Here is a 19,357-nt window from a genome sequence, read left to right as displayed (position 1 = left end):
TCTTTCTATTTTAATCTTGATATTTGTTTGATGAAGAGATCTAATAAAGACACGTAAGAAGATAAATAAAGTTCACAAGCAAGTATTAAGGAATAAGGAAAATCTGAATTAATAGCTGCCACATTTCATTTTCTAACACAAGGCAGATATAGATACCGAGTTCTTCTTTAATCCCAGAACATACATAACATCATGGAGAAGAACGAATTCACCAGAGTTCAAATAAAATTTGACAGAATCAAAACCGTTCATTGTATGAGTAGAGTTATCGCCAAGGATGATTTTTAGATTTGTCTCCCTCTTAATCAATTTTGAGAGGACTTCTTGATATCCCGAGAATGTCTATAAGCCCCATTATCTACCAACCATCATACGAATCTTGAGGGGAAGAACTAGAAAGACAAAAATACGAATATATTCAGATTGAGAAGCAACGACATTATTTTCATACCTGGAGTTCCTTGATTTCTTTTGAGGATGATGGCCTTCTTCATGATCATCCAGAGCATCTCTTCTTCTTCTATCATATTTTCTTCTTCGATAATCTCCTCTTCTTCGGTCATTTCCTCTCCTTCCATTATTGAACCTACTATTGTTGAAGCCACAATTGTTGTTGTAGTTGGATCTTGGAGTATCTCTCTTTTCCAAACATTATTGGGCATAGTGACCATGCTTGTGGCAGTTGAAGCATTCAATTCTTCTTCCTCTTCGATTGAAGTCTTTTGATTAAGGGGGAGGCCTTCTTGAACCAAATGGCCTTTCTTTTTCTTTTCTCTTCTTGTCTTGAGCAACAAATGCACAGGGCTCTCTTTCTTCATGCTTTTGAATCCTTCCTTTGGCAATCATCCTAGTCTCCTCTTGAGTGCATTTACCAATGAGCTCATCAAATGTCGAGAGTATATTATTGTTGCTTACGGTAGTGATGAAGGTTTCCCAAATAGGAGGAAGACCTTGAAGAGTGACCATCACCAACTCTCTATCAGATATAGGCTCACCAACAATTTACAATTGATCCCTTAGTTGGGATATCCTCATGACATAGGATTGCACAAATTCCCCCTTGTTCATCTTCATTTCCTTGAGTTTATTCTTCAAGGAGAGGATTTGATTCAAATTGTTGACCTTTCTTATACTAGGGCTTGGTAATAGCAGGAGCATTCTTCGGTGGCTCAGGAACTTTTCCTTCCACATATTCCAGTACATCATTTTCATCCAATATCACTTCCACCCTAATCTTCCAAGCAACAAAGTATGTGTACTGCCGATAAAGAGAATGGTAGGGACTATATCTTTAACTCAAGCTAAGTGAAGAAGTTGCAACAATCAATGAACTGAACAATACTTCCAGAAGAGTTAGACCTGTTTTGCATGAGACAAGATCCATACAGAGAGCTAGAGTTCTACCAGTGTGTCGCCAGTGTTGTAGCAGCTACAACCACCCTCCAAAATTTTGCCTATGCTTTGATTTTGGAGCCTTCCTTCCTATCCACATGAGCTTATCTTGTACTGTTGTCAAGTACTCGTGATTTGACTGAGACTTATCTTTTTCATTTGTTCTTGTGTTTGCTCGTTTTTACACATAGTTGATCTTTCTAAGTCACAAGCTAACCTCCTGACTTGGTCACACAACAGTTTTGGGCTTGCCTCCAGAAACTGCACAATCCTTGAGGGAAAGTAGCCTTGATGATTGGAATTGCGCAGTTTAGACTGGCAGTCAGCCTTGAGCTCAGAAACTACGCAGTCATGGAAGGCAGCCCAACACTGAGCCCAGAAACTGCGCAATCCTTCACTGAGATCAGAAACTGCGCAGTGCATCGAGCCAGAAAGTTGCCCAGTGCCCCAGAATTGCGCAATCTTTCTTGGCAGCGTGCATGGCAAGTTTCCCTGGAAAAGCAAGAGAACTAAAGGGCAAAAAGCATCCCTAGGCAGTAGGGATTCATTATTAGTTTCCCCAAGGTGGCACATTGCTATTTTTAGAAGTTTTTGCCAACTGCCGCCTTTCCTTGATTTTAGGCATACACGTCATAAACCCTCATTTGCTCAAATCTAGTTAACTTACGCCTCTAGAGTTCATTAGTCGTATGATCTTGGAGCTCTAGCATTCCCGAGGAGATCAAGAACCTTCGGTATGGTCATTGTCGTTTTCCAGGTGAGTTTCGCTTTTGTCGTATATTGTCGCTTTTTCTGTCGCCTTTTGTCGTTTCGCTTGTGTGAGTGTTGTGTTATTTATTTCTCTTCATGGTTGCTGGCGTTTCGACTTATTTTAACTTGTAGAAGCGTTGTTCTAAGTTTTCGTTTGCATTTCACAAGTGTCGCATCGATTTTCTTGTTTTTTCACCAATGGTCGCCATTGCGGCGACTCTCCTCACATACTTGATTTTCCTTATGTTTGCTCAATTTTTGCACTTGATCCACATTGATTCATTCACACTTAGTCAGTTTTGCACTCAAGCTCACATCATCACTCACTTCTGCTTGTTTTTCACACTTCCACCGGGTAGATCAGCACTTTCCTTGGCCAAATCTTGTCTTGCCCAGCTGGGCACTGCGTAATCCTAAGGCTCAAGCCACAAGCTTGGCCTTTGGAACTGCGCACTACGCAGTTCCAAGGGTCAGTCTGTCACCTTGGCCACTGAGACTGCGTAATGCGTAGTCTCTCCCAGTCTCTGCCCAGGCTGAGATTGTACATTGCGCAGTCTCAAGCCTCAAGCTGCACCCTTGGCTGCTGGGACTGCGTAATGTGCAGTGCCCACAGCCAGTCCCCCTCACCTGTTTATGGAAACTGAGCAATCACTCTCACTAGTTACCCAGTTTGCTGCTTAATCATGCTTTGAAGTTTGATTTGCAATGTTAATGTTTGCTTGTCATGAGTGCCTTTTCTGTCGCACAGGTACCACAGTTGTTGAGCACTTCTCTCCAGCAGTGATTGTTACCATGGCACCCAAGAGAGCTGCTTCAAAAGATACCATTGAGAGCAGTACTGGGGAAGCTGTTGAGCAAATGCCAGTGGACTTGCCAGTGTATGTGGACACTCAATTGTTTATAGAAAAGGAGTCAACACTAACATGGCAACAAGTTAATGAAGCTCTTCCAGCAAAGAGCCTTGTGGCAAATCTAGAATACAACTTCGGAAGCAACACCAGCAGAAAGCAGCAATCTTGTACATGATAAGGGAAAGAGAAAGGTTGTTGATAGTCTAGGGGGAGAACAAAGCTGCAAGATGAAAGCAGATCCAATCCTTATGAAAGCAACTTTAGCAGCAGAAGCGAAGAGGAAGCAGAGGATACAAAGAGCAGAGCGGAGGAAGAGAGAAAAGCAAAGCTTGCAGGAAGCAGAACTGAGATTGAAGCAAGCAGAACAAGAACTGAAGGAAGAACGAGAGCTGAGGAGGAAAGAACAAGAAGAGAAGTAGAAGCAGGAAGAAGAAGAAAGGCAAGGTGCCATAACAGAAGAAACAACGCCAATACAGGTTGAAGAGCAAGAACAAAACCAACCAGCAACAGAGGAGGAGGGTGAACAGATGCAGGATCGAGAGCTTGCTCAACAAATTGAAGACTTAATTGAAGTTGCAGATATGGAGTTGGAATTGGAGCCGCAGAATGAGGATGTTGACCTGATGCCAAGTGCACCACAGGTCACCGTTTAGTCTCCATCACCTCCAGTAGTAGAGTTAGCTCTGAGCGAAGAAGGGGATGTTGTTCCTCTTGATGATGATCTGGTAATGGACTTGTACAATCTGTCTTATGATGAATTCCAGAAGAGAATTGTACAAGCACGGAGAAAGCATTTTCCGGATGATCATGCATCACTTGCATTCACTAGAGAGAGGGTGATAGTGGTGGACACCAGTAAGAATCCAAATGCCATTGTTGAAGCCAACTTGGCCTTTGCAGGTGCAGCAAGATCAAACACTCAATATTTGATGGCCAAGAATAAGCAATTGGCACAGAACTTACAGGCTGCCCGACAAGAGATAGAATAGCTCTGTGCATCAACACAAAACGTAATCTACGCATAGGTCTACTTGGAGGAAGTGAGAGCAACGATACTTGGTGAGACCATGCGAGACCTCTATGAGGAGCTCATAACCATACATAAGGCAGTTGTTCACTTGCATGGTTGCAGCAGTAGAGTAGAGACTTTGTCAAAAGGAATGTACAAGTTGCCATTGTCATCGTGCAGGAATGGACAATGCGATACAAAGGGGCACTGCTTAACTTGCCAAAGAAAATGAAGCCACAGGCAGAGTTGGAGAAAGCAAGATTTCAAATATTGATTTAGAACAACAAGCAACTCGCCTCGTTCATTGGAAGTATTCAAGCCTCATATGTATGGTTATACAACAATTTGGATTTCATGGTGAAAACACACAAGATCCCATCAGTTGGATCGCCCAACGAAGCCAAATGCAGTTCAGGGAGGAGATTAAAGAGTACTTGGAGCAGCTGAGACAGATTGCCACCAAGGAGGATTTGGAGATGAGCAGACAGAACATGTAGAATTACATTGGTGGTCCTATCCAGATTAGAACAATGTTGCTCTTGCTCAAGAGGGATGTTAAAACTGGCTCCAAGTCATTGTACCTAGATGTTATGGAGGCTAGAGTCTGCTTCTAGCCAGACACCATTACGCAGTTTGGGGATGTCATCACACAATACCGAGCTTGGCACCAATATGTGACCGAGAAGCATCAAGTGGAAGTTGCTGAGCTAGAGTTTCCATCAAGCATCAGGCATCATAGTGTTTTGTCTTGTTAGGCTGTCAAGTTGTCTCTACCCTATTTTGTCTTATATGGGTACAAGTGTAAATTGTAATATTATTTGTAATTATGTTGTAAGTGAAATTCCAAGTGTCAATATTGGAATATGAAGAGTCATGATGTAATGTAATGAGTCATTTTGTAAAGAAGTTGAAGAGTCATGAGGGTAGTCCAAAGGTCACAAAGGGGAGTTAAAGAGTCACCCCTCTTGTTATAAATAGAACCTCATAACTCATGTAAAGGGCTTTTGGCTAGGCTTAGGCTTAGAAGGAGCTTGGGAGTATTGTGAAGAACCTTGGCTTCTCCGTAGCGTAGAGCGAGTATACTTCTTTGGAGGAGCAAGTGTTCTTGACTTTAATGTTCCACTATTGGGGCTAGTGGTCGTCAATGGTGTATGTATGAATGGAACTTTCACTTATAATAAAATCAAAGCTAGAACACTTTCATGCATATGTTGTGAATATAGTAGGACTATTCTTGTTGTATTTGCAATGTATGTTATTTAACTTACGCTTATGCTTATGAACTATTTCGTTTGCATTTGTATGAATCTTGTTGAATGCATGTTGTTGTATTAATTCATCACTTTAACTTGTGGACTATTCCACATCTTAGCTTGTGATGTCATTACGCTCGTGTGTTCCTTTCAAGCTGCGTACTATTACAGGCTTCCAAGGGGCGCACTTCCTTTTCCCTTCGTGTGTTGGAACCTTCATGCATTGCACTTGACTTTCCACAGGGTCACACACTTGCTTTCACCCAAAGTTACCGTAATTCACTCTGTGCGTTTTCGCAATCAAGGTATAACATTACCACTCACTGTTGGAACTCCTACTCCAAACAGTGTGAGGTCTAGTTGGGACTTCATATTGGGGAGATCCCCTGAATGTTAGCGGGTCCACCACCGTCAACAAGGTGGTGAAGAATCCCTTCCTTGCAAGGAAGGAGTGTTGATTTTTTAACTTCAGAAGGACTTCTACATAGGCTTGTGTCTATCATGCAAGAGAAGAAGAGTCCTCTTTAATTGGTTGTTTGAGAGTAGCAACTATTATGATCTCTTTCCTAAGTTTTAACCTAGGAAAAGTATATTGATTAATTATTTAATTAATTTTGACTTTGGCTAGCATTTATCTAAGGATAAATATTAAAATATTTAAGTGACTTAGATCTAATCTCCACTGTTGATCAAAGAAGGCTAAGATTTAATATTAGTTGTCTATTAGTTTGGAGATTAGAAATTTGGCCCATGGAGAAATTCTAAAGAGAACCTATGGGAGAGGATGAAGACACATTACATCGCTATTGTTGAGAGAGTGATTTTCTCAAGGAGCGAGAGACTCCAATGCTGAAGATAAGGGAAAGGGATTGCAGCAAGATTGGCATGTTAGCATTTTATTGCTCTAATTAATCATTAAGACCTTTTCCCTAAGTTTCACTTTCTAACTAATCAGTAGGAGTTGTAACTGAAAGTTCTTTTGGTACACGAGACTAAGCACTCTCGCTTTTGGCATGTATTGAGGCAACAAATAAAAAGTAATTCGCCCTAGCCTCAAAATATCCTTGCTCACACGAGATAACCATTTCATGTCACATCGTTATCCTTTTGACCCAAGTTTTGAGGAATTATTTGGTCTTTATGTTTAACTAGGAGCTTCTTATCCATGCACCCTAGGGTTTTAGCCTTCCACATCATTATTTCCACCTCATCACATGCATCCCTAGGCTACTAAAATGTGTGCCCTACTATGAGGACTTATTTGACCTTGTTCATAGCTTTACAAACATGTGAAGTGACTTGTAACTTGGACTGTTGCACAAATTTCAAGGGTGCACGTGTTGAAGGAGACATTTTGATGGTTTCTTGTTAAAAAAGCTTCTATAGGAGTTGAATAATTAAGACACTTGACATTTCCATGCATATCTAGAAGAATGCCCTCATATTTGAAGCTTTACACATGGCAAACCACTCAAATTCGCCCTAACCATTTGACCAAACAATATTAATATTTGGAAATCATTATTTGTTGGAGATTACTCCCATGAAGAGACTTGTACACTTGGCAAGTTGACATCCATGCACGCATTTGAGAAAGCACTCAACCTCATTTGACTGGGAAATTATATTATTTCATTAGTGTTGGAGAGTCCCTTGCATGTGAGGAGGACAAATGGCACCTAGATCATGCCTTTGCATGAAGATAAAAATGGGAGGAGAGATGTGGCAATAAAACCTTCTAGGACATTATATCCAAGCATTTTTCTATGGGCTCTTTATCAAATTCACCCCACTCGTTAGTTATATTTTTCTTAGGAAGGTACTTTTTTATTAAAGAGGAGATTTGAGCTCAAACCTATATAAAGGTTTTCTCTCCTCACTCTGTAAATGCATTTGGAATAGAAGATCAATGGGAGAACTTGTTGCAAGCTTGTGGAATGAAGGTAACCTCGTTTTGTAAAGTTATGTTGTTATTTATGTATGTGTGTTAATTATTCGAGGAGCACCATTGGCAAATTTATCCCTAAAGGCCAAATCTAAAAGTAACTTGTCTTGAAGAGGAGAAGCTAAAGCTATAAATATCCCTTGTGAGTGAAGAGCTTCCACCTTATCTTTGAGAGGAGGGTTTAGAGCCATATACTTTATTTGTAAAAGCATAACAACATCCTAGATTATGTTTGGTTGTGGAGTTCCTTCCCTTCCTCCCTTATAAAGATCTATTTGCTAAAACCTTTTGTTAGAATTGACCCTTGTTAATTTTAGGTATGTTCTATGCTTAGAGCAATTTACTTCAATTTTTCACATTAGCTCAATATCAATTCTAGATTAGCAATCACATCAGCATAATAGTAAAGTGCAGATAGAACATAAACAACAGAAGACAAGCCAAGACAAGAGGACACAAGATGTGGCACCAGCCAGGGACAAACCCCAATGTGGGGAAACCCTTGATCAATTCTTCTTATATTCTTCAATAGTTCAGCAGAGAGAGAGATAGTACAAATACATAAATCTGAGATTTTATGACAGCAGTAGCAAGATCATCATTCCACTAATGATGACAGTTCTGAGATGCAATCCTGAATTCCCATGACAGTTTTCAACCAATGATAGTACTGTAGCAGATCATCAATCTAGTAATCCTCCTTACAGCTGCAACATTCCACTGATAGCCTGCAGCACTGACAAATCTGATGAGAGCATAAATAGCAGCCCTAAATAGCCTTTGCTATGATGCTATGGCCTTTAGCCTAGCACATAGCAACTTCTGTAGCATATGTTCTCAAAACAGCTATACAAACATTATCAACGCAGCAATATGGGACTATATGAACTCAGCTCAATGTTAGCACCTAATCCATATATGCTATTCAGCCATACGTTGATCTTTTCTAAACCTGAAGGTCAGACCTTATGACAGCGGCTTCATTATCTAGCAAACAGTCTTAAAACCATGCATAGAACAGCCTCTTTCATCGCGTTGATACCTACAGCAAACACACTGTCTTTCCAGGCTTATTCATGCTGAGATAAGACCCCTTCTTGCTGCGGTTAAGGATCTCTTCTTGACTGCGTCAAAGGGTTCTTCTTGACTGTAGATAAAAGGTTACTCTTGCAGTAGCTTAGGGATCTACTTGATAGCTGCTTTGCCCTTCATTTGCTGTGGATAAGAGCCACTCTAGAATGTGGCTGGAACCTTCTTTAGGACTGTGGCTAGGGCACGTTAAGTCTGCGGATTTAGGGCCTCATACGTCAGCAGATAAGGGCTCTCCTTAAGTGCATATTAGAGCATACACTGACTGTGTGTTGGAGCCCTTCTTTGTCAGCGTTTAGGGCTTGTATTAGGCCTCCTCCTTGACTGCATCTAGGGCACGTTAGAACACCAGCTTATGACACTTGTTTGGACTGTGGCTAAGGCTTGTTAAGGCCTCCTTTATACAGCGTATATGTGCCTCCTTTTGCTGCATATAAAACCCTCATTCACTGCGTCCTAGGGCACCCTTAAATGCTGAGGCTCGGAGCGTCCTTTAGCTGCCTATAGAACCCTCCTTGACTATGGCTAGGTGTCTTCTTCCTCTGCGGCTATATGACTCCTTCAGGACAGCATTTAGGGCACTTAAGGACAGCGGCTTAGGGTCTCTTCTAGACCTGCATTTAGGGCACATTGACAGCGTTAGAACTTCTCCTTGCTGTGCTATAGAAGCCTCCTCCATGACTGCGTTAAGGTCTTTCTTCCATGACTGCGTTAAGGGCTAGGGCATCTCCTCTAGGGCAGCGTATAGACCTTCTCCCAAGGACAGCGTATATGCCTTCTCTTCTAGGCCTCTCTTTCCACTAAAACCCAAACGAGTGGAGAGAGAGATCATAAGAGATGAGTGACCAAATGACTTGAAGGCCACCTCTATTCATGGTGCAACGTTTAGGTTGAGTGGGGGGTAATTTGGTTGCTGGCCGACCTTGACGAATTGTCACATAACACAAATAAATTCATATCTCCATGAATACATGTCAAAAACGGATGTCTTTATATCAGTCCTACACCTCTCGATGAGAGGAATCCAAGAAAAATATAAGCTGCCATAAATAAGTAGACCCACATGGAGTTTGGCCCTAGTTGCCAATTTTAACAAGCCTCTTATATTGCATCCCTAACTCCATAGCCCAAGCAATAAGGCAATGGATTTCCTCTTCCATTTATTATCTTTACCATTTTTAACACTTTCCATTTCCACATGTTCATCTTCTTAGGTTTCCTTTACTGCCATTCTATACCAAAGAAAGTGAGCCTAGCAACCACTGGGAAGCCCCCCCTTGACTTAGGTTCATCCTTTGTCTAAATTGCAAAGGAGTGATTGTGAGGTGACAATGGCCATCCTCCTAGTGGCACATGTCTCCATCTAGGTGTTAGGGATTTTCACTTTGGTTGTGGGAATGTTTGTCAACATGTCCATATTCAATTTTAAAGTGTACTTTGTTCAAAAATATCTACATCATTTCAAGATGATCATGGTTGCAAGTATTGAGTGCTTGTATATTGAATTTGGAAAAGAAATATTTGACATTTTTCCATAATAAAAAGGATATAAGATTACAAGACTTTAACCATGGAGTCGTTGTAATATTCCAAGGGTATTTTTCCACCCTTAAGGTTTCAAACATGGAAAAAATATTGCACTAATATCACAGTAGTCTTTACAACTTTCCACAATGATCAAGCCCTAAGGGTTAGCTCAATTGGTCGAGTACCCGTCGCATAAGCACCTCGCTATGAGAGGCCACAGGGTCAATTCTCCTCGACACCCTTGGGGTTAGGCTCCAAAATGAGCCAGTGAGACAATGACCGTTTTGGTGGATGTAGAGGTCACCGATCTCTAGAGTCCGTGAACCACATCGAAAATAAAAATAAAATTTCCACAATGATCATTAAAATGCAGCAATGATAAGTACCATCAACATAATACATCAGTTTTAACTACGTTATAGATAAATAAACTTAAAACTTCAGTAACCTATATGGGTTCCACAACCGTTTACTAGGGCTGCTACAGCCTGACAAATCCTTTTAGTACTGATAATGTTGTCACAAGTTAATCCTAGAACCATAAATCATCAACTTCAATTAACAATTGACCCCACAACTTTAATCAACTCATAGAATAATTGACTTAGAATTCAGTTATATTGCTGTTGCCCTAACCGGGTTGGATATCCTGCTGCCCTGACAGACTCTCTTTCCAGACCCACTTGCTTATTTTTCACTTCTCTGATCAGATTCATCTGCCCTAACTGACCCGTTGTTCCAAATCTGAAGTTGAGGTATGATGATGATGACCCTTTTTATGATTCGCTGCCACAATCGAGGCCCTGCGGTCCTCAGACCCTAGATGTGTCTTGCTGCCTCAGACCTTCATCGTAACTTCAAACCTTGATGTCTGCTCCAGACCTAACTCCTAAACCTCTAGTGATCTGATTTCTTGAACTAGGGTAGGTCTTGTTGAGCTCAAAAGGGCCTCGCTGCTTGACCAACACTCCAACAGCGACAGAACATCACCAAAGTAGCCTTCATTGTTTGTGAAGAGAGAACCCTCGGTGTCCACATTGAGAAGATGACCCCTGTTCCCTTGAATGAACTCGTTGACCCAATACAAAACCTTAAAGAGCTTCTTCCTTGCTTGCCAGGACGGAACTGAGCTGCTTCAAGGGAATATGTTGTGCTAGAACAAAGAAAAGAGGTGTCTAGGTAGGGTGGGATTAACTCCACTAAAACCAGACAGGATTAGCTAGGGTGGGATCACCTCCACCGAAACTAATCAAGAAGAGAAGGGGTTTTGAAACCCTCAGAGCCTCAGCTCAAGAAAATCAGAGATATTCCAATCCAAATCGATGATGATAAAATGAATCCAACTCTCCTTTATTTGTAGATTTCCTCATGGGGTTTTCTCCTCCTTAATCAAATGTGAGGGGCTCATGTGCAACCCCCAATTTGGGCTTTTTTGCCCCAACTACCCAAAAATTTACCCAATGTTTCCCCAAAACATTGGATAATTGGGTTTCCCCCTTTATCAAAGACTATAGCCTACAGGGTTGGATAGGCTATTCCGTCCTTGGGCAATTAATCCGTAGGGGACATTACAGTCCCCCCTTCTCGACATTGCTTGCCCTCAAGCAATGGCATGTCTAGGCACATCACAGTTGTCATATCGAGCAAACCAACACCCTCCTTTTCCTCTTGCAGCCTAATAGCCATAATACTGGTGGAGAATATCATCATGCATTAGTTGTTGCTTCCTCTTACTAGATCGTAGGTAAAAAAATTACAGTTGTGTACTACTATTGAAGCAAATTTTTCTTTTCCTGATATAGCAGCATCTTCCCATAGTTCTAATAAGCTGCAGAAAATTGATCCCTTTGCTGGAGGTTATAAGTTCATACTAGTTTCCACAAGCTGCCCCTACTTTGTTGTTGTCTCCACATTATTTGATGGTGACCTGTTTCCATTTTTTAAAATGTTGTCTTCTATACATAATTGGCCATTTAATAATTTCATCCTTGTGTAGGTGAAGGATCCATCAACCTGAGAGGGATCAATAACAATACCTCTTCATGCAACTTTGCAATTATCTAACCATGATAAGAGTAATATGGTAGCCTGTAATGCAATCATGGGATCTTTCACCTTTATGGGCCAGATTTCCTTTTTTCATAGATTTTGTTATTCCGAGATAATTGGCAGCATAGTGAACTGTAGCAACACTGTAATTATTGAGTGCAATGATAATCTCATACTAGAATTTGGTATATAGTTCAAGGGTATGAGTCTCTACTGGAAAATCAGCAGCCTTTGCCACCAAACTCTGTAAACAATGGCTCTTACAGAAAACAGATATTTAAAATAATAGAACTTAGCATTTTCCCTATTTATTTCTATTGCCACATACTTGTTTTCTTGGTTTTTACGGTGCTTCTTACATCCAGTATGTCTTGTGTTGACCCCTTTTATTGGACTGCCATTAACTTCAAGAGAGTCTGCTATTGTGATCAGGTTTTCTTTGGGGTCTTTATGATTAGTCTTTGACCTATTTTTGCCAACTATCTGTTCCATATTTGTGCAATCCCTGATTTGAGGGTGAAGCTCTAATGTGACTTCCGCTGGTCTGTCATATGTAGTTCTAATGAGCTTTTCCCTGAGTGTGGATTCGAGGATCTTCATAGAAGATGATCTCATCTCCTACCTTGTACATGTCATCATGGATGTGTCCGTAGACTGCGTAGATTGCATTCTGTGCAGTCTGCGTATTGTATGTGTCACATCATGGTAACCCTAGATTTACAGATTGACATCATGTTTTTATTATTGTATACTTCACTTGGGTGTACTGTCAATGAATGCTGCAGGTATATGAAGTAAAGAAAGAAGGATGAGCAGATCCTCTGTTTTGGTAAGCATGATGGAAGGAGGGAACTGTAAGGACCCTTGGATCCTTGGGCACTCTGATGTATAAAGATAGATTCATGGTATAATCGTGGGACTGTGGATGCCTGAAAAGAATTAGTAGCAGTGTACAATAGAATTCATAAACCTGATATAGCAGTCAGCTAGCTGATATAAAGATTTTGCTGCAAGTAGATAATAAGGATCATTTTTGGATCCTCCTTTGTAATGTCATGGAGTGACTTCTTCAGCTTGGAAGAATGACCATGATGATTGTTATCCATTCTATATGTTTTTGGAGCAGGCCTCTTAAGAAGTTTGCTGGTTCAGTTGCAGCACGATGGATCTCATTCTGGAAATGAGGAGCAGGGCTAGATGATTGGCTGAGATGTGTTCCGTTGAAGACTCTGATAAAGATTGAAGGAATACCATGATGTACTGTTAAGTTCTGCACGATCCTGCTATATGAAGAAGATTTGCTTTAAGAAGGATATGATTGGGTTGCTGCCTTGGTACTTGGTCTGAGGAGCTGATGTACACCACGATGACAGATATGATAGCAGGTTGCAGATGGTTTGATGGTCATGTCCTGATCACTTTCCGGATGTTCAAGAGGGAGCCATGTTCAAGCTCGATGATGATTAGTTCGTGATGAAGATGATGATATAACAAAGGGCCATCATAAAAAGGTAACTTTAATTTGATGTTCATTTTGATATTTGAACTCATCTGGTTGAGTTGAAACAGGGCTACCGAAAGAGGGTTGTAGAATGTCACCTACAACTAGTACTCATGTGATTGGATGGAAAATCCTGAAAGAAGCATGACTTGAAAGAGGTAGTTGTATGAAGGATAACCAGATGTGGACTAAAAGATCACTTTCCAAGGAAGAAAAGGATGACATGACTGTTGGTTCAACACTATGGTTTGTTGAAGGGAAGTGATGAAGAATATGGCCTATGCCCTACAAAGAAGTTATGAAGAAGAAAGGCTCCATGATGAAGAAGTTGAAACATGATGAAGCTATATATAGAGGGCCCTGTAAGGTTCAAAGAAAGCTCACACGTGTGATGATAACGATAGAGCCCTGAGAGCTACTATCATAGTAGCTGATGATTGACACTTCTCCCTAGTTGAGAGGGAGCTCCTCCTTGGTTGAGAGGGAGTGACAAATATAGTTCTCTGCTTCATGTGTCATGCACTAGACCAGGACTAACAGCTGTAAGTCTTAGTGAAGGCCATGAGGAGAGAATGGCGTCCAGAGGATTGGGTAAGCATCTGAGACAAATACTCCTTGAGGATTTGAAATCCGAGATAGGAAGTAGTCTAGTGACTGATACTCTTTGAGGATGAGGTAGGGCATCCAATAGGTAAGAGTAGTCGAAGAGGAAATTCCTTGAGGATGTGTTAATCCAAGACAGGAATTGTCCTAGAAGGACATACCTTGTGAACATCCAGATGGGGTATGTGCCTTAAGAGGTAGTGTGGTGTCCCACGTAAAACCTCCCAGCATTGTGCTTTGATCTATTGAGAGATAGAGCTTGTTAGTCAAGGCCTTGCTATGTTGACAATGCTGGTTATTGATCATAATGTTGATGCTTAAGATGGCTTACCAATCCGACTCTTCTTATGAGAATGATTCAATGGAAGCACTGTCCTTGTACTTGTGGTCAATTATGAATACCTCCCTAGTTAAGAGGGAGTGTTGAAATGTAACTAGTGTCGGTCTTCATAATTGTACTTGAGTCATGACTTGATGTAATTATTGATGTACTTGTCAAAAGAAAAATAAAATAAAATTTATTTGTAAAAGAAAAATTATTATTATTAAAATGGGTTTCTTGCCCATCATGTTGTGGTCCTAGGTCAAAGCACCCATTGAGTGCTCTAGGGATCTTGTTGACAAGTTAAAAGGTCAAGGTCATGTTGTTCTAGCCGTTTTAACGCTCACGTAACAAATAAGGAAAAATATTATTGTAAAATATGATGTCTAGAAGCCTCTAAGGGATGAGTCGGCCAGCTCTCTTCATGTCGGCCCAAGGAGGCCTAATTCGCTCTATTGAAAGGCTATATAAAGAGGAGCCTCACCTCATTTGTGAGACATCAATCAAGAAATATATTTATGTTTCTAGCGAAGTCTGGTTGAGCAATGAAGGAGAGAGAAATTCTCTTAGAAGCCAGCGAAGTTCTTTGGAGGCCAGCGAATTGATTAAGGAAGGAAATCTCTATTTCTGCTGCCCACACGTGCGAGGTTTTGGAGAAACTAGGGTTTCCTCAGTCCAAGTTTTGCAGAAGTATTGTTTGAAGTCTGGCTGGCTCATCCCTTGGAAGGTTTGGTTTTGGGTCAAAGTCAAGGTCTTGGAAGTCTTCATTGAAATCTATAAGAAGAGATTTTTGTGGGTTTTCCTCTCTAGGAGAGGTTTTGGCTTTGGCTAGCAGCCTACATCTGGTGTTCTTGTGTTTGCGTTGTGATCTTCTTATTGGCATTTGTCTTGATGATAAACAGAAATAAATAATGATAATAATGTCCTAATATAAATCACAAGAAAATGTCAAGGATAAAAAGAGAAATCAAATTAAATAAGTACCCTATCTTCATGCCCTAGATTTCTCAACATTAAGATGGGTTGAGATAGGCTCGGTTGAGAGGCAGTAGCAAAGGCAGAGATTGGAGAAGCTGTGCAATAGCTCCTAATGTTCTTTTTCTGTTTAGGTTGATTTTGAGACTCAAGTGAGGGAGGAACATAATGGAAGGGGTCATGGACATTGGTAGAAGGGATAGAGGAAGATTCTTAGTACCTACATTGTGGATTAGTCCTTATGCCAATTAGGATAACAACATCCTTGGTAAGGGTGCCAAGCTAGCACTTTAACCAAGGTCAAGTTACAAGTATCAACTGAAATTAAGGCATCCATATGTACATGAAGCATCTCCAAGGGACTAATGCTGGGTGGGTGAAAACATTTTTGGAATAACCCCAAAAGCCAATAAGGTAAAGGTGAAGAACCTCTGCAATAGACAAACATACCACTACAGAAGGGTGTTCCATTAAGAGCCCAAAGAAGTTTTACAGCAACATCCAAATCTGCAAATTCTCTAGTGAATAATTACTAAAAGTAGATAAGATCTATTGCTGATTGCCCAAGGGCAGCCTTTAGATTCAAAATCTCAATCATGTGAATGCCGATGACTCAGTGTTGGCTGCAAAGGAAAATGCATATATTGGCTGTGCTTTGGGAAGGAAACATAGGGGAGGCCTTGCAACATTCCTCTAATGATTAGTTAGATAACTGGACATATCAGTTAATTCATTTAATGAGGAAGATGTCCAATCAAGACACCTATTGGCATGCTTTATAAGCCAACTACAATATCTTCGTAAATCATCTGTGGAGGTTATGGGATAGTCATTGAATCACATGAATTATTGACCCAGCTGCTTGTTAATTTTCCTTTTAAATTCAGTATTAGCATGAGCTTGGTGGGATGCATAACACCTTCTACTTGTATACTAATTTTCAGAACCAAGGTTCAGGTTTCTTTCTTCAATGATCTCCCATATTGTATTACTAATGTAATGCTTTCTCCATCAAATATTTCAATCTTTTAGACAAATGGAAATTTTTGAAAGTAAAGCTAAACTTTTACTAGTTGGGTCTTCAACTAGAAAACTAAACTTTTAGATCTTTTGATTTGAAGATGTGGCTCTTCAGCTGACCTTCAGTGTTATTTCAAATTCTCAGCTAGGCTTGCTATTTCAGACACCATTTATGATAGTGGTTAAGTACTACCACCATGCAACTTAAGCTACTATCTGGGTGGTTTAATTTGTAGTGGAATCTTGATGGATCTGGAGTATGAAATTTTTTCATATTGCAATTATTTAATTACTCCTAAAGTAAGACTGTCTCTATCAGGTATGAGTAATTGTGCACTTAGCCATGATCAGGATTCTTTGAGAAGAATGTTTGTTCATAATGTCTTTGCATGGGTTTTAATATTTATGTTCCCTTGGTAAATGTAATTACAGGTTTTCATGCATTTATCTTACTAAGTATTTGACCAGCTTGATAACAAATTACATGTAACAAAAATGTCAGAGATCAGACGCCTTTTCAGTGAAGAAAATGTTTGTAAAACGTGCATGTTAATGCTCCATATATGTTTGCAATTATATATAATTTAATACCAAGTAGCATTGACAATAAAGTACTGCATTAGTCCTGATAGGTAGTGATTGTTGTGTTTATTATTGACAGGTTCGACTGGCTGTAGCTGGTGCTTTTCACACTCGTTTTATGGAGCCGGCTGTTTCAAGGCTGGAAGCAGCCTTAGCGGCAACAGAGATTAGGACCCCCAGAATTCCAGTCATATCAAATGTTGATGCTCAACCACATTCAGATCCTGCCACAATAAAGAAGATTCTAGCCCGTCAGGTGGAATCTGTACCAATCATTGCTTGATTTGCTTACAGTACACCGAGCATTGTAATATAAGATGGGAATGTAGAAATTGTGCTAATTTAAACTTGATCGAGCTATACTAATGCATTGCCTCTACTTCAGTAAGTCTTGTCATTTTATTTGATGTTGTAGTTGATGCACGCAAATTGAAAAAAATTATTTGTTTATGGTTTGACTTTTGTGGAATTATGCATACTCGTAACTTAAATTACATCTATGAATATACTATATGATGTTCAAGAAACATTCACGTCAAAAGTGTGATATTCAATGATTTTTGATGTGGTATAAAAGGATACCTCAAATCCGTATCTATTAAACACCGAGAGGGATCCAGAAAAACAGGTTTTAAACCTCTCAGTGCTTAAAATCTCTGGGGTTAAGATGGCCAATTATTGTTTTTTCTAGAATACATGTCAGACCTCAACGTATTAATGTTACCCACCCACTCCCATAGACGGGACACATCTCTTCCACCTGGGCTATAGAGTGCATCGGGTTTGTCTCATTGCAAATATATGTATGTGTGTGTGTAAGCTTTTTCTGTACATGTTAGATGTGAAAGTCCAGACCTTATAACAATGTTTATTCTTGTGTATCATGTATATATGCATGATTGGCTAACATACTGTCAGTTGCTATATAATTATGAAGACTTGGCATAGTAAAATATAATGTTCAGGGTGCATATTTTCAAGTACAATACAAACTAATGGTAGCTATTAGATATTTGCAGTTGACATCTCCAGTCCAATGGGAAACTACAGTGAAGACTCTCCTTGGCAAGGGGCTGAAGAATAGTTATGAGTTAGGTCCTGGCAAGGTAATTATGCTATTTTGACTAATGCCAAAGACATGTTCACAATACTTTAGATTAAATGTTAATCTTATGTCAACTTGTTTTCTACTGTGTAGGTTATTGCAGGTATACTGAAGAGAATTGACAAGACAACTTCTATTGAGAATGTGAGTGCATAGATAAGATTACAATACCACGAATATGTGTTTCTCTTGAAACACATCCACATTAGGCTCTTGAAATCTGTATAATTTTCTTTGGGAACAATTTTTGGTAGTTAACTCAGCATTCATTGCAAAATTTGATTCCTATCCTGCATTGTCCACTGGGCATGGGGAAACATGTCTGTCTTTACATACTTTCTACAAACATTCTTTTGTGGTCAATGTTTTGGAGAATTGTTTGATTTCAGTATTGGCATTGACAGAAAATCTCCTAGGTTAACGCTCAAATGTATTAATATTCAATTTGTTTTTCCATTTTTTCACAAGCATGTTAAACTTACATGTTGATGACTAACAATGACTTGCATTCAGAGAAATTCAAACTACTTAAAAAAGGTTGAGAGGTTTCTAAGCATAACATTCTATAATCAAAATTGATGGGCATTAAATGGTATTCTTCTGGGCTTGCCTATATTTTTCAAATATTTATTTTTGATTATGATGTTATTCTAAGAGTGCATGTTATAAATTGTGCTCATAGCACAGATCAATTCACAAAATCTATATATAGTGTGAGATCATTTGAACTGAGACTGCATAGTGTGTACCATGCATGAATGTTAACATTGTGAAGACAAAAGGGAATGGGAAAGAAATTTTTCACATAGGCACATGCTTGATTTTCTCAGAAATCTCAGTTTGTCAATTAGCTTGTGTTAATAACCATGCATTTGTTTATATTGCAATGATTATTTGCATTACTCTTAGTTATTATCTTCCTGCAGGAACATCTAATTTGCATCTTACTACCTAGGATCTAAGTTTTAAGGTGGAAGTTATGGAAGCCATTAACAAGTCTGCGACCATGTAGATTTGTTGTCAGATCTATGTAAGCTTTTTCAGGCCCAAGTTAGTGGATTTTAAAGTATTTGAAGTCAGTGCCTAATGTCATGTGCAAGTCTTGGCAGATGTGTCTGTCCAAAACTTAAAAGAGTAAAATACAAACCAATCATGTTTACATATTGTTGAAATTTCTAAGTTTGACATGTTAGAAATCCCTACTGCATTATCTGATTTAATTTCTCCTACTTGTTCATTCCATTAACAAGTTATTTATAAATATAAACATTGAAATAAACACAAATGCAGCCTAACTCATATACACATCAACCATTGAAATACTTGAGACAAACACGCAAGGGACACCGTTATTTTTGGACAATCGTCCCTGGAAAAACTCAAT

General features: G+C 39.6%; 1 protein-coding gene across 1 annotated transcript in view; it reads left to right on the top strand.

Annotated features, from left to right (window-relative positions):
* The window catches only part of EMB3147 (Acyl-carrier-protein S-malonyltransferase), a 98,862-nt gene extending 80,422 nt beyond the window's left edge, over positions 1-18,440 (top strand). Inside the window, exons 8-10 of the mRNA XM_089395335.1 lie at positions 16,948-17,124; positions 17,888-17,974; positions 18,067-18,440. Coding sequence (XP_089251461.1) covers positions 16,948-17,124; positions 17,888-17,974; positions 18,067-18,129 — 327 coding nt within the window. The 3' untranslated portion in view covers positions 18,130-18,440. The remainder of the gene's footprint in view (positions 1-16,947; positions 17,125-17,887; positions 17,975-18,066) is intronic.
* Positions 18,441-19,357: the final 917 nt, after the last annotated feature.

Source organism: Pinus tabuliformis, chromosome 1_2 (genome assembly GCF_031772625.1).
Source record: "Pinus tabuliformis cultivar Carrire ecotype Pingquan chromosome 1_2, CPIR1, whole genome shotgun sequence".
Lineage (NCBI taxonomy): Eukaryota > Viridiplantae > Streptophyta > Pinopsida > Pinales > Pinaceae > Pinus > Pinus tabuliformis.
Note: the sequence above shows the minus strand (reverse complement) of the source record. Positions and strands in the feature narration are given on the sequence as shown.